At 44.6% G+C, this 16,486-nt stretch overlaps 1 protein-coding gene across 18 annotated transcripts in view; it reads left to right on the top strand.

Moving 5' to 3' along the window:
- Positions 1-16,486, top strand: part of ADAM22 (ADAM metallopeptidase domain 22) — a 228,739-nt gene that overhangs the window by 13,477 nt on the left and 198,776 nt on the right. For 16 of the 18 annotated variants that reach the window (XM_090047147.1, XM_090047165.1, XM_090047164.1 and 13 more), the window contains exon 3: positions 5,862-5,938. The exons of the other annotated variants lie outside the window; for them this stretch is intronic. In XM_090047147.1, coding sequence (XP_089903273.1) covers positions 5,862-5,938 — 77 coding nt within the window. The remainder of the gene's footprint in view (positions 1-5,861; positions 5,939-16,486) is intronic. 18 annotated transcript variants of the gene reach the window in all.

The raw sequence follows: 16,486 nt of genomic DNA, 5'->3' as shown, positions 1-16,486 counted from the left end.
GAGAAGTAGGAAAGCATCCGCTGGTATTATGAAGGCTTTGGAGAAATTTTGGAGCAAGCGCTGTTTTGCACTTCAAGCAAAGATTTTTTGTCACATACGCAAAATTGAATGATGCCTTTCATAAAGTTAAAAAACTTGCCTTTTGAATTCAAAGTGAATCTTCTGAGCATTTACAAGTATGTTTGTTTAGTAATTAAAAATTGTTTAAGACAGGTTTATCCAACTGGTAACCTGTTGGCCACATCCAGCCCCCCAGGGGTTAACCTCTGGCTCTTGGACTCCCTGTCCAAGTGCTGTTCTCCCTATCACTCCTGGTGCTGCCACCAGAGTTTTCGGGCTCCCTCTCCCTTCTACTGCTTCTGCTTTGTGCCTCTCCCTGTCTGCCCCCCGCTACAGGTTGACATGGTGCAGGCTGAGGGCCTGAGGAAGGACTTCAGAGGGACTTTTCAATATTCACCAAAACAGTCTTCAAGCATCCCATTTAATTAAAACTCACTGCAGTTCTGTGCATGACTGTTTGAGCACCTGTGTGTGTATATTGGATTTAATCACCATGTTTTCCTATTTATTACTGACAGGATCTCTTGCAGCAGGAACTTTAACACTGGACTCTAGTAACAACCACAAACAAGCTTACAATTTTGTTTGTTATAGCTGTGACTGTGTAGGAAATGAGAGAAGCAAGGGATTTTGTTGGTAATATTTTTTATTGGACCAACTGTATAATTGGGGATACGTTAGGCCTTTGGGCACAACGCACCATCAGAGGAAGATCACAAAGCTTGTCTAACAACTCTGTCAACTATGCAGTTGGTCAAATAAATTATATCACTAAAGAAACTCCCTTGTTTCTTACAATTATGCTGTAATGCTTTAATAGATTTTATTTATTTTTTTACACAATGCTCTTCTCCTCCTGGCATCAAGACAAGATAGAGTTAAATTGTCTAGTAAAGTAGGATCTTTATGTAATGAAGCAAGTGGTGAGGATATACCCATTACTTCTAAAAATAAATTATTCAGCAGTAGCCCATGTACAGTGCTATTCAGCAATACTTGAAGTTTTGGAGTTCTGTATCAGGGAAGGTCTCAAGTTGTTTGGTTGCGGTAATTTTGCCTTTCTATTTTTAAGTTTAAACTTCAGGGTGAGTTTCCTGGGTTTATAACATTTTTGATAACTACTTCTGTTTAATATGTGCTACCATAAATTATTGATATGTACTCACACACTTAATTCCCTTTTAATAGTTTTTTGGGGGAATAATGGAGGTCTAGGGTCACCTGCAGTATCCATTAGCATAATAATTGTACATCACTAGTATATATTTGGGGAGGAAATTTTTCAGACAAGATCAATATGTTTAATAGTCAAGAACCTTATGCCTCTTAGACCTGCACTCTCATTATTATCTAAGCAATGGCTGCTGTCATTGCTGATTACATATTTGGATTTATCAGTTATGTTATGTAGACAGATCATAAATAGTATGTAAATTAGCTTATTGTTAAGGGCATGAAATACCATGCTCCAGAATGCTCACTGCATTCAATAAATGTATTAATATACAGTACAGCTAATGGCTATTTCTGCATACATTTTTTTGTGCAGTAGCGAGGTGCTAGTGTGTAAGCAAGCTCAGAAAGCCTGGCTAATTTGCTGAAGTGAGAGGTTTACTCAACAAATTGGTATTTGCTAATGGATAAACAAAAATGATTGAGAAGAAAGTGTCTGTATTTGTTGATTAAATAGGAAGTTGTTAAACCACTGTATTATTTTCATCGAGAAGCTGTAAAAAGGAAGTGGCAAATCTAACTGGAGAAGAAAGAATTAGGAACTCAGATAAGGAGCACACACCGCTTGCTGCCTTAGAGCTGAGAAACAAAGACCAACATGTTTATTTGTGGAAAGATAGTCTTGATAGACTCCATGCTTTACTGGCAGTTTCAGTGAAGATCATCCCAGATCTGGACATCTCTCAACCCTCCTACGTTTTGTCCTGGGAACTGCACATGTAAATGGTAGAAGGTTGGATTGAAAGTGAAATACAAACTGGGGAGTGGGAGGGAAGGGTGCTGCATGGGCATCACTGGAAACCCTAAGTAAATTAACTTTGCTCCCATATTCTCCGTATTCAAGGGTCTTGAGTGTTACTTAAAATGATACCACCATTTTAGTGTTATTTCACAGCAAAACTAAGATTTTGAACAAGCTTTGCTGCAGGCAGAGGGAGTAGAGGCTTCAAGAATAATTTTAATATCCTGAGAACACCATAATCTTAAAGTATTAGAGTTACAATTTCTGGTATTAATTGTCTAATAAAATTGTAACACTGTATTTTCTTAAATAGCTAAATTTGCAAAATTGGGAGTGGGGGAAGAGAATTTGGATGTACAGGACATTTTTAACGAGGAAATGAACCACTAGAACTTAGCTACGAATGAGGTAATTCCCCTGTTACTTTGAAGTGTCTGAAATAGAAGCTCATCGAGAAGATACATGTTTCACTTAGTGAAATTCTATGGCTAGTATTTAGGCATCTAAAAGAGGAGACGCAACCTGAGCTTTCTCTAATGCTTCCACTAGATTCAGCAAGACGTTCTATTTTCTCAACACTGAAAATCACTGTTTTTAAAATGTGTGCTTATGACTTAAATTTATGACTTAAATTTTGTTTGGGATAGTTAACAATGTTCATTATTACTTTCCTTTACACTTTGTATCAGAAGTTTACTGAACAGCCTTTTTCTTACCAAACAACCTTCCAGCTGCTTTCTACACTCAATAAAATTCTGTGAACACTTCTGTTTTGGTGATATCCTCATAGGCATTTTTGTGGAAGTGATATATCAATGGATCTTGCAGAATGGATTTTTAGGATAAATGTCCTAATATCTTAATTGCCATTTTTTAAAAAAATAAGGTTTTTTTGGGCCCAGTTCTCCAGCTGGCTCAAACTGCTGCGTGCTGCCCTAGTGGCACACAGTAGCTACAGAACTGGATTACGTGACCGACTCTGTCAGGATTCCAGCTGTACAGTGTGATCACTGGGTGGCACAGTTATGACGTGTGTTCCTAGATCGCAACATCCTAGCAATTGGCCCTGGGCATGTGAGGGTTAGTTCTGAGAGAAAGGGTGTGTAGCTGAGACATCCATATCTAACAGGAACAAGGGGCAGTTGGCCATAATTTAGAGCATATCTGATGCAGGTGACTGAGCTACTTTGAATTTAACAGTAAAAATTGGAGAGCTCAGTCTTTTTAGAGTGGTGGGAGGGGTAATTGTGACCAAGTTGCACTCCCCTTTGACAGCCATCTCCCTTTACCTCCCACCAATGTCAGAGAGGAGAGAAAGAGAATAAGAGTGTACCTTTGTGAAGCAGTGCTTGCTGTAAGCTTGGACCAATCCAGGACTGGGGAGAGGAGGGAATAGCCGCACCCTCTGGCTGTGCTCTCTGAGCTCGCCAGCATGGTTTCTACCAGAGGTGATCTTTCTTAGATAACCACCTGACTGGAACAGGCTATTGTCAGAGGCCCTGCTTTCACATGGCTAGGTGAGAGTCTACAAATGCCTCCAAATGCGAGGATCTCGGCTACACAACTTATTATGATGTGGGATTGCTCTTGGGCTTTTGCTGTAGATTGCTCCTTAAACCTTTTGACTAGGGGCAACTGAGAGAAGGGGGCATCTGAACTCCCAGACCTCTAGGCTTGCACGTAGGATGTCTGCCATGGATTTGGGAGTATCTGAAGCCACAGGCTGAAGAGTCTGGGAGGAACGACACTTGCTGGTGGTAGCACCACGCAGACTTGAACAACTGAGCTTGCTCAGTCGATAGCATTTAGAGCTGATCTGGGTGATTTGGTCCAAGACAGGAAATTAAAAAAAAAAAAAAAAAAGTGGCTGTGGAGCCTAGGGGTGAATGTTATTGCTATTTTCCCCCTCCACCTCACCCCCATAAGAATTCAGGATCAGGGGAAAAAAGGGAAAAAGTGGTGGTGGTGCTCATACCAGGATTCTCAGGAGTTGTGTAAAATCAAGGGCTCTGGCCAGAGCCTGTGCTGAGCAGCTGGTAAGCTCAGAGAGGCCATGGCATATATGGACCTGTGGCAGGAACTGAGAGAGCTCACTGCACACATACTACACAGGTGAAGGGGCAGGGGTAACCACATGGCTACAATTCTTCTGGGTCTGCCCCTGGCCAGAGGGAAGTAGGGGTGGGGGCGTGGGGAGCAGGGAGGCCTGTAGAGGTTACCAGTTTCCTAGCACAAGAGAGGGAATGGGCCAGGTCAGATAGAGTTGCTTACCTATGATCCCCACTGATCTTCAGGCCAGATTCATTCACTTTAGGGCCCAAATCTAGTCTATGGGCCATAGGTTGAGCACCACTGGTATGGAAGGTTCAAAGGGAGAGAAAAGTTATAACTATTTAAATTTAAAACTCATCCAAATATAAGATAGCAAGATTTGTGTTTTTTAGATTTCTAGGGAAAAAAGAGGTAAATAATTATATAGAAAAAGACTGACATTGATGGAAACAAAAGAACTGTCAGAAATTGAAAGAAAGCAAAGAAAAGAACATGACTCCTGTGGACATTGATTTGGGTTAAGGGGGCAATGTTTGTGGAAGATGATAAATTTTCTTTTGTATGTTTTAAGGGACTGGATGTATATTTAAGTACTAAATCTGGTATTTGATTGCATTTGTTCACAATGCTAAGAAAAAATAAAACTCATCCAAAATTGACTAAGTAGCAATTCCATGAAAAAAATCAGTTTTGAGGCTTTTCAGGGCTAGGAAAAATTGCCGTGTTCTCTCCAAAATCTAGGAATTTCCCTTTTTTGTGGAATAAAGGTCCCAATTCCAGCCAAGAAGTCTGCAAAAAATTGGACTTTTCACTTATTTTTGGTGGAGGATTGAATGGGTATAGTCTTGGTTTAATGGAAGATGGATATATTTAACCAGAAAGAATGGAAAGAAAATTATTTGTTTTCTTTATTTCTCTTTTTTCTTCCTGTTTCTTTTTTCCTTTTTAATGGCAACCTTTGGAGCTTCTCAGGGCTTTGTAGTGTTGTAAGTGGCTCTGGTAGAGACGGGTTGTTGCATAGGATGTTAGCAAGACAGCCAACAGTTTGTGATATGTGCAGCTTATCGCATGGCTCCACAATTTATTCAAGAATTCTTTTGACCTTATATAGACACTTAGTATAGAGAATATTCCAAGGATCTAAAGGGTCAGTTAATTTTGTATGTCAGTGGGATTTTAGAATATTCAGTATCTCTGAGGACAGAACATAACACAACAGTCCAACCAAAAGAGTGTTTCATATTGGTAGATAATACTGTTTTCCAGAAGTCCTGCCTCCAGACTCAGATCCAGAGGTAAATTAGACAGTTAGCCAGGGAAAGCCGCCTTGTGTTTTACATTCTTGCCCAGAATGTGAATTCCAAAGAAAGGAACTGTGGACTACAGGTCCTGTGGTTCAATGTGGAGATGATATACAAGAGGTAGAACCCCAGTTGGTTACCATTCAAAGAGAATTCCTCTCTGGAGAAGCTAATTCTGAGAATGGCTTGTAAAGTTAAGATTATTATGAAAGCACTTATTCTCTTTTTATTTGTTTTTGGTTATCCTACTTCAATAAAAACAGATGTTACAATAAGAATAGTAGCCTAAGGAAAAAATACATTTGCTCAGTACAATTTGACACTGTTATGCCATTTCAATAAGAATTCTGATTGGCTAATGGTACTTCGATATTTAGCAAATATATTTATTTCTGGCTTTATTATGTTTAACAATGTATATGGTACAGTTTGGACCTAAACACTAATTTGTTCTAACCTTTTTGATATTGCAGTCCACTCACGTTGCTCGAGCCAGCTTCCAGCTTGATGCTTTTGGGTTATCGTTCATTCTCGATGTAACGCTAAACCAGTAAGTATTGTCCATCTCTCTTCCTATATTTATACAATGTGATGCCAATCCTCACAGGGGTCCCCAAGCACTATCATATCATGCACACAATTTCCATGTGTATGACTGTATTCTGTGTATTTTGTATTTTGAAATACAGTGTAACCTCATAAAGCCATATACCAAGAATCCGGAATTATCAAAAATCTGGCACTTCCCCCTGCTGTTCCGGGACTGGCCACCACCCCACCATTGCCTCCGGCCTCCCAGATGTGGAGGGGGAAGCTTGCACACGGCGGCTGCCACTGCCATTTGCCAACCTGCACCGCCACTCTGTGTGTGGCCACTGCTCTGGGACCAGCCTCTGCTACCATTTGCCCCCCATGCTCTACAACCGGCTGCCGTGCTGGTTTAAAAAATCCATCGTTTTCAAATTTCTGGCAACTGCTTGGTCCCGAGCAATCTCGGATTTATGAGGTTATACTGTAGTGCATTTTTTCTTGTTTGGTCATATCTCTCTGTATAGTTGGATATTTTCCAATATTGCTACTCACTAAGAATCTTAGTGTTAATTACAGTTTGCAAGAGCTATGTTTTTTTAGGCTGCAATCCTGCAAATCATAGTGTGCAGGCAAATTGCTGTGCCCATGTGGAGCCCCACTGAATGTAAAAACAAGGAGCTACTGAAAATTGGTAGCTGTACGTTTTTTAATTCCCCCATATATTGTATTAGTGATCCACTAATTACATTTACAGCTAGCTATCAAAAAAGAATAAGGTGACTGGTTGAGAGTGAAGTTTCTGTGAATAAATTTATGTTTGAGAACAGAGAGTCATTGTAAGACCTCAAATATAATGCATTTTAGCCTTATATATTAAATTAATATATCATCTCATATTTCATTTACAAGCTTATCGGTATTCAGTAACAGTGATAAACTTATCGACTGGGATTCTGGTTTTCTCTGTTTAAAAATCCCAAATTCTGTGATTAAAAAAATTCCCAAGTTCTCTGATTAAAAAACTCAAAATCCATGTTTTTCTGTGTTTAATATGAAATGCCACTATATATATAGGTATCAGTAGAACACAGTGTTTTATTGATATATTTACAATTTTAAAGCAGTGTGGAAGCTTAACAGTACTTCAATCATTATAATAAAATAAATTCTAAATACCTATATAGTTTAGCATTTGATTTTGGTTTTTTATCATAGAAAATCAGAGTCTCCCTTTGCTCACCAGGATGCGAGTCCAGCTGTGGCTGTCTTCCCCTCCCCTCCCCTCCCAACCCCAACTGCTTTGTGGCACTGAGCAGCCCTGATATACTGATGCCCTGCCCCTAGCGTTCATTGCCTGTCCCTGGCCCCTCATTGCCAAGCCACAGGCTCCCCCCAGTCCTGCCAATGCCCCTCACTCCCAAGCCACAGCCTCCCCCCAGTCCTGCCAATGCCCCTCACTCCTGACCCATTGCCCCCAGGCTCCCAGTGTGTAAGGAAGGGGGTAGGTGTTTGGGTAAGGGGGTGTGTGGGTACAGGTGACCCATTGAGGGGCAGCAGGACATGTACCCCCCCAGATTTCTGCACCCACAGCGGGGCATGGAGTGCAGGGCTGCAGCCTGACCAGAGCAGCTCCATACAAGAGCCACCTCCACAGCCCAGCAGGTGGGACCTAGTGTGGGTGGGAGTGCTGTATTGCCATGGCCACCAAGGTGAGGTGTGGCAGTAGTTGTGGTTGTGGCTGCAGCTGCGGTGCAGAGTTGTGCTCCACACTACTGTCAGGCAGGCAGAGGGCACCTCACTTTTGCGGCCATGGCAGCATGGTGCTCCCTCCTGCACCAGGTCCCACCTGCTGGGCTGCAGAGGCAGCTACTGTCCAGAGCTGACTGCAGCCCTGTGCCCTGTATCCCAGGCACAGAAATCAGGGGGTGCCCCCACTGCATCGCCTGTGCCTCTGTCCCTCCTCCCTGCCTCCATAGACTTACCTGGAAGTAGCTGGTTTCTGCCACACTGCCTGGCTGCCATGTGCATGTGCACATGGTGCCTGCTGCATCCCACTCCCTCCAGCCCTAAGCAACCCCTTGGAGGCTGGAACTCTGCAAGCCTGCAAAGGGAAACCCATGGCTTCTCAGGGTTTTCTCCTTCAAAGTTGAAAATCTGTGTTTTTCCACATTTTTTTGCAGCAAACAGAAAATGCAGATTCCTGCTTATCAATTAAATACGATATTTAATTCTTAATATCCAGACTTTAAAATAAGAAGCTTTGTCTAGCAAAGCCAATTTAAGATGGAAATTACTTTTACTTTTCCTGTTGTAATATACAAAGCAAAAATTTACAGTATATATAAAGGAATGTATTTTGGGATGATCTATAAGTAATGGTGCTCAATTTCTCTGGCCCTGTGGACTAGATGGATCGTGCTGGACTGGTTTGTGGTCCTGATCTTCCATGTGGGGTTGGTCCGCAGGCCTTATCCAGCATGGGGTGGTGGTATATGGGGTCAGTCCGTGGGTATGATCTGACCTGCTGGATCCTGTCATGGCATGACCCTGAACACTGGCTTGACCCTCTTTGCTGGATCTGGCCAAAGAGCAACCATGAGCTGGCCTGATCTGGTGTGTGGGACTGTGTCATCTGGACTGTGAAGCTCCCCATGGGTCTGGAAATTTGGAAGTGGGGGGAGTGCTGGCAGCTGCTGCCACTCCCCTGTTGCCAGATTTCCAGACCCATGGGGAGCCTCATGGGCTGGATGACATAGCATCATAGGTCAGATCCAGCCCCCAGGCCAGAAGTTGAGTATCATTGACTTGGAGTAAAGGTTCAGACATTTAATTAGCAATAATGTAAGGTTGCGGCTAGGTGCTCAGGACAAAATGGAAGCAGCGATTTTCTGTTTGCATTCAAAAACACATGGCTGTCACGAGCAGCTGCTTTTTTTTCACCCTCTGCTCCTGCCCTCCGAATCAGCGCCCAGAGTAGTTGCCCCTATTCTCCCTCTTCCCTCAGTTATGTCACTCTTAATTAGTGTAAATTGGCCTATTTGAAGTCAATGATTTATACCAGATTGAGGACTGAACTCTTAAAAGAAGTTTTGAATATTTAAGTGTAACATCTGAAAGTGAGCAAAAGGTGAACTTAGGCAGTATAAGTAGCCAGGGTAACATTATTTTCCACTTTTAATTATGGTAAATTAGTAAATAGTCACTTTTAATAATATGGAACAGGTCTAGAGTTAATATATGTCTTGTTGCTGATTACAGATGGCACGCTGCTAGTGAGAAAGAGTTGCTTAAATTCAGAATTGAACAACTAGAGTTGGTTAGGAATTTTGGGTCAGAAGCATTTTCTCTCAAAACATTTTTGTTTGAAGTATAATTTTCTAGTCAGTTTTGAAATAAATTATTGACTATCTCTGTAGTCCTCTGTGTTGCCTCTTCACTCCTCTCTGAGGAGATTCCATTATTAAATCTTGGCATTAGGAAGGGCATAGGCGCCTCTTCCTTTTGTCACCCTTAAATCTTTTGCCACTAATCAGAAGCTGAGCTGGTATCTCTGTTGGGTGTTGGCTGCAGCCAAGTCTGGGGAGTGTGTCAGCGCTCCTGTAGGGACTCAAAGCCAGAGGTTCCTAGCTAAATGGTCTTACCATCTGCTTGGGATCAGACTGATAGCCATATTTTGGGTCAGGAAGGAATTTACCTCGTAGTCAGATTGATATAGACTGTGGGACTGCATCCAGATGAACGTAGACATTTGTTTCCCTGGGGACAAATAGCAGTGGCACAACTTGTGCTGCTTTTTGTCTCCAGGGGACGCCCATGTTGCACGTGCTCTGGCATGTGGCAGGTTACCCTGGGTGGGGTAGAGGAGGCCAGGGCCAGCAACTGTGCGGGCCCCAGCAGTCTTACCTGGAGCCCTGGGGACCTTGGGGAGCTGCAGCCATGGTGGTCCTGCAGCTGGGAGCCTGGCTGGCACCTGGAGTGTGGCTCCTGGCTGGGTGGAGTGTGGCTCCTGGCTGGTTTTGGGCAGTCCACACAGCCCCGCTTTTTTTTTTTTTTGGTGTGGATTTTTTTTGACCCTGGGACCTCTCAGGGTTAAGAGCAACCACCCCTCCCCCAGCTGCAAAGTAGCAGTATGGGGAACACCTGCATGTGCAGTATGTGGTGCTGCAGACAGGTCCGCAGCACCACATACTGCACGTCCATGCTCGTCTGAGTTTTTTACCTTCCTTTATAGTAGAGGGCAAGGCTTTCTACTTGGGATCTCGTGAGTATATAATAATAACTTTTTGCAGCAACAGGACATTTCCTGTTATGGTCCTCCTGCTTTACCTGTGGCAGGTTAAGGTATTATGTTTTGTGTTATGTCAGGGCTAAGGGTAGTTTTACTAAGTGATAGAGGCACATTGATACATTGGCCCATATCATATCAGCACTGATAAAAGGGAAATATACATTATCGGCAGTCAGCTTTTTTGGCTGATGTGGCTAATAATGTTGCCGATAAATGCTACACAAATGGGCGCAGTCACAGCATGCACGTGACCAGGAGTGGAGCCTGGCAGCTTGGAGAGCAGCATCTGGCCGGTTAGTCTGTGGATGGAAAGGGAAGTGGCATGGGGGGGACAGATTGAGGCCCCCATAGTGAGGGAAAAAGTGGGGCTGGGGCAGGGGCAGGCGCTGCCCAGCCAGGTTGGGGCGGGGCACAGGACAGAGCCATGAGTGGCTCATCTAGGGGAGCCAGGGGTGGGTGTGAAGGCTCCTGCTGCTGTGCCCATCCCTGGGGGAGGCATGGGGGGCACATGCCCCTTGGATCTGTGCGTGTGGTGGGGGCAGGCTGCTGTTCCACACTCGGGGCTGGGGGCACTGCTGGGCTTTTCTCAATGGGGGTGTTGGGCCAGGGCTGCGCTTGGGGCAGGTGGTGGTGGTGCTGGGAGAGAGAGGCCATAAGGTGGGCTACAGTCACTCCAAAATTTGTCATAGGCCCCCTTCCCAGCACTGTTGCCCCCCACCCCAGCCACGGCCTTGGCCCAGTGCCCCTGCTGGGAATAGTGCAGCCCTGGCCTCAGTCCACAGCAGCATCCTGCCCTTGGCCCAGGCACAGATCAGGGTGGCATTTGCCCCCCATGTCTCTCCTGGGGATGTGCAGAGCAATGGGAGCTGCATTCCCCATCTCCCCGTGCCCCACAGATGAGCTGCTTGCCTCTCTGTCCTGTGGCCTACCCTTCTCCAGTGGGGCTGCACATACCCCGGCCCCTGCCCAGCCCTACTCCCTTCCTCAGCATGGGGGCCTTGATCTACCCCCCCCTCCCCTCACCCCTTCCCTTTCCCCCAATAGACTTACCAGCTGGATGCTGCTCTCCAAGCTGCTGGGCTTGCATATCAGTAATCGGATTGGTATCGGCCAATATGTCTCATTTTAATACTTGGCCATAGGTATTGGCCCAAAAAATCTTTATCAGTGCATCCCTACTAAGAGATTAGATTATGGATTTGTATGGAACAGTTTCAACAGGGATGATCCTGCCTCAGGCATGTGGTTAGACTAACCCTACTTCCCTATGATTTCTGTGATTGAGTTACCCCATTTGAAGTAGCCCGAGGCTATTTTAGTAGCTCAGAAGAGAAAATGGATTAGATGCAGGTGGCAGGGAAGAGGTTGTGCAGTACTTTGTGGTTCCTTCTCCTAAACAGATTCAGACTGGATTCCATCCCATCTTTCAAAAACTTCAAAGCCAATGGCTATCTGTAACAAAGCCCTAAAGAGCCTTGATTGGCTTTAGCAGGTCTCATAAGTAACCTTTGATTTCTAGAATAAACAATTACTGGTTCAACTTTCAACTTTATAGATTGCTTTCTATTTTGAAGGTGATCTTTGCAATGTGAAGGGATAGACACACAATTAAAAAAAACCAACAGGATTTAGCACCAACACCTCAGAGGCTGCTAAAATCAGTGGCGTTGGATGAGCATGTTTTGGCTAGTTCTGTTGGCAGGCAGATGGAGCAAAAATAATTTTCAAGTGTTTTCTTATAAAGCGTCAGTTTGTTTAAATATGATAGTTTATGCATATATTCTCATTTGTTATGGATCTGAAGCAGTTTTAAATTAATTTTTGTTCTTATTTTAATAAATGTGCACATGAAATAAATTGAATTTTATGAATTGTTTTTTGGGGTGATGAAAAGCAGAATTTTTAGATTCCTTTTCATGAGCAGTGTTGGGTTTTTAAATATTTGTGCACCTTTTCTCATTACAAAAAAAAATGTTTTAATGGTGTCTCTGCAATAAGCTGTAATAAAGTACAGGGAGGGTTTCTGTTTCAACCTTTCTGTTCAACTGGCTAAAGTATTTATAGAGAAGCTTTCAGGGCAAACTGTCTGTGTATTTGAAAGGTTCAGTCCCTCAGGCCAAGTTTTGGAATGCATTAGTAGCATCAGTGTTTTATGATACCATTGCTGCTTATGCAATTATATTTAATGCATTCACATCTTTGTATAATGGATTTACGTTTTCCATGGTCATCTCCATTATTGCATTCTTCAGCACTAACACTGCTAATGGTGAATTCTGAGATTTGCTATGAGAGGGCTGCTTGCTTCCCTGCTTCACAACACATCCAAATCTGGCAATGACTACAGACTAATGCATGAGTTGCATAGTAATCAAATGTGCTTGTTTTTTAAATTTTTTTTCCCACTTGAAGTCTGTGAAGCTCCAACAGCATCTGTGACTCAGTAAATGGGTATTTCTTAATTTATGCGGACTATTTCAATTTAAATGATGTCACATGGCTGCTTACACTTTCATCTTAGTTTGTATTTATAGCATTAAATAGGACAGACTGACTAGGAAATTCAACATATATATTGAAGTCTCTTTCAAATATTTTTATTTCTATGAAACATACATCTGCCTTAGGAGAACTGGGCCATAGTGTGTCCATCTGTTTGTGTAGCTCTGATAGTTACAGAACATTTCATAGATTTCATAGACATTTGGGCTGGAAGGGACCCTGAACTATCATCGAATCCAGCCCCCTGCCCCAGGGCAGGAAATCAGCAGGGATCATAGGATCCCAGCAAGATTAACATCCAAATGTGTCTTGAAGGCATTTAAAGTGGGTGCTTGAACCACCTCCAGCGGCAGTCTATTCCAAAACTTGGGGGCTCGGACAGTGAAGAAGTTCTTCCTTATGTCCAGCCTGAATCGGTCGCGGCAGAGTTTGTGACCGTTCGATCTTGTCATCCCTTGGGGCGCTCTGGTGAACAGATGTTCCCCCAGATCCTGAATGCCCCTGATAAACTTATAGGTGGTCACAAGACTGCCCTTGAGCCTGTGTTTTTCCAGGCTGAAGAGTCCCATGGCTCTCAGCCTCTCATCATAACGTCTGTTTTCCTGACCTTTGATCAGGCGTGTAGCTCTCCTCTGCACCCTCTCAAGCTTCTCCACATCCTTTTTGAATTGTGGAGCCCAAAACTGGGCTCAGTACTTCAGCTGCAACCTCACCAAGGCCGAGTACAAGGGGAGAATGACGTCCTGGGATTTGCTTGAGAAGCATCTATGGATGCAAGCCAGCGTTTTGCTCACTTTACTAGCCACAGCATCACATTGAAGGCTCTTGTTCATCTTGTGGTCAATCATCAGCCCCAAGTCCCTTTGATCTGTAGTGCTAACCAGTGTAGTACTGCTGAGCCTATAAGCATGCTGCAGGTTTTTCCTCCCAAGGTGGAGAACCTTGCATTTTTCGATGTTAAACACCATCAGGTTCTCATCCTGCCATTTCATGAGCCTGTCAAGATCTGCCTGGATCACCCTCCTGTCCTCAGGTGTGGATGCTTTACCCCAAAGTTTAATGTTGGCGAACTTGGCTAGTCTGCTTCTGACACCAATGTCTAAATCATTGATGAAGATGTTAAAAAGTATAGGCCCTAGGACAGAGCCTTGAGGGACCCCACTGGTCACAGCGCACCACAGTGATTGACTTTTGTCAGCCACCACCCTCTGGGTCCTACTGTGGAGCCAATTCCCCAGTCAGCAGATCATGGTGTGGTCGAGGCCACAGTTAGCAAGTTTTGCCAAGAGGTGATCATGGGATATCAGATCAAAGGCTTTTTTAAAGTAAAGATATATAACATCAATCTCTTCCCTCTTGTCCAAGTGATAGGTCACCTGGTTGTAAAAGGAGATGAGATTGGTCAAGCAAAACCTACCCACAACAAACCCATGCTGGGTATCCCTTAGGATATTGCCGTCAGCTAGTCTGTTAAGGATGGTCTCTTTGATAACCTTTTTCAAAACATTCCCCAGAATAGAGGTCAGGCTGATGGGCCTGTAGTTTGCCGGATGTACTTTCCTTCCTTTCTTGAAGATAGGCACCACGTTGGCCTTCTTTCAATCTTCAGGCACTTCACCAGAACGCCGGGAGTTCTCAAAGATCTGTGCCAGGGGCTGAGCTATGATGCTAGCCAGCTCCTTGAGTACCCTTGGGTGTAAGGCTGGCTGACTTGAAGGTATCCAGCATCTCAAGGTATTCATGAGGTCAGCTTTGATGGAGGGTAAGGAATCTCCTTCACCCAGGATTCCCTGACCCACAGCGGGCAGGGGCGTCCCATGGGACTCGTGAAAAACTGATGCAAAGTTCCCATTTAGTAAGTTTGGTTTTTCATGGGCATTGATCGTCAGTTGTCTCATCTGGTTTAGCAGGGGTCCAATGTTACCCTTGCTTTTCCTCCGGCTCCCTACATATCTGAAAAAGGACTTTTTCTTGTCCTTGATATTTGTAGCTAGCTGGAGTTCTGTCGCAGCCTTGGCTTTCCTGGTTTGCTCTCTGCAGGTCTGGACCGGAGCAGAGTATTCCTCCTTGGTGGTGGTTCCAGTCTTCCATCCTTTGTAGGTCTTCCTCTTAAGATGCAGGAGGTCCTTTAGTTCCCTGGAGAGCCAAGGGGGTTGTTGTGCCCTTTTGCCGTCTTTCCTCCAAGATGGGATACCTTGCTTGCGCATCCAGGATTACTCCCTTGAGGAGCAACCACTTGTCTTGAGCTCCCCTCTCCTTTGAGTTGTGGCCCTTTAGGGCCTCACTGACAAGCCTCCCAAACTTGTCAAAGTCAGCTTTCCTGAAGTTGAGGACTTCTGTGTTACTGACTGACTTGCCAGCTTTACGGCAGATGGTGAAGGTGATCAGCTTGTGGTCACTGTCACCGAGCTTCCCTTCTATCAATAGGTCACTGATTAGGTCGTCCCCAGAGCAGCACTTTACCTCTCATTGGCCTGTAGACTTCCTGCATCAGATAGAGGTCATCCATGCCCAAGAAAAAGCTTTGCAACCTCTTGGATTTGGCTGAGTGCTCCTCCCACGAGATGTCTGGGTAGTTGAAGTCTCCCATGACAACCATACACTGGTAGCGTGTGGCCTCAGCCAATTCCCTGGCACTCCTCATCAAGGTCTTGATGCTGGGTGGGGGGTCTGTAGTAGAAACCCACCATAGCATCTCCTGTGCCCCATGGATTTTTACCCAGAGGGTCTCAAGTCATCCGCCATGGGTGCCAATGTCGGCTTGCAGGGATATGTAGCTTTCCTTGACATAGAGAGCTACACTTCTGCCCCTTTTGTCCACTCAATCCCTCCTGTACAGGGTATAGCCATCTATACCTGTGGCCCAGTCATGGGTGGAGTCCCGCCAGATTTCCGTTATCCCTATGACATCATAGTTATTTGCATTTAGGAGGAGGACAAGTTCCTCCTGTTTATTTCCCAAGCTCCTGGCATTTGTGTATAGGCATGCAAGTGTCCCCTTGGGGGCCGTAGTGTTGCCTACAGTTCATTCCAGGGCTGAGACAGGAGTGGGTTCCCTTATGTACCCTGGCCTGCTGGCTTTGCAAGGGTTGTTCAGTGGGCCAGCGGTGGCAGTAGTCCCCCTATCCCCCAGCGGGTTTAGTTTAAAGCCTGGTGGAGAAGGTCAGCCAGTCTGGTTAAGAAGAGCCTCCTCCCCAGCAGAGAGAGGTGGAGGCTGTCCCTTCCCAGCAGCTTGCTGCCTCTCTCACCAAAGAGTGGGCTGAAGCCAAAGCCTTCTCGATGACACCAGCACCACAGTCTTTGGTTAACTACCTGGATCTTTCTCTCTTTCCTCGGCCTGTAGCCCAAGACTGGGAGGATTGAAGAAAACACCACCTGCGCCTCCGGACCTTTTAGCCCTGCTCCCAAATCCCTGTAGCGCTTCATGACCCAGCTGGGAGCACTCCAAGCTGGTCATTGGTGCCGACGTGGATGAGGATGGTGCCCACATGGATGGAATAGTTCAAAGAAAGCTTATTACTTTATTCAATTGGTAGGATATAATTATCAGATTGTTCTATAGTAAATGGGACTATCTGTAGCAAGAATAGTTATTGAAAGTTGAAAGTATATGAAGTACAGGAGACCCTCACCATTTGCAGGGGATACATTCCTGCAAATGGGGAAATCCGTGAATACTGGGATCTGTGAATAGGCTAGGATAAACAGGCTGGAGACCCGTAAATGGTGTGTGCCCCCAGTGGGTGTGGGGGCACAGCTGAGCTAGTGGTGGTGGGA

This window comes from Crocodylus siamensis, chromosome 5, assembly GCF_052110815.1.
Source record: "Crocodylus siamensis isolate JL-2025a chromosome 5, ASM5211081v1, whole genome shotgun sequence".
Classification (NCBI taxonomy): domain Eukaryota; kingdom Metazoa; phylum Chordata; order Crocodylia; family Crocodylidae; genus Crocodylus; species Crocodylus siamensis.
Note: the sequence above shows the minus strand (reverse complement) of the source record. Positions and strands in the feature narration are given on the sequence as shown.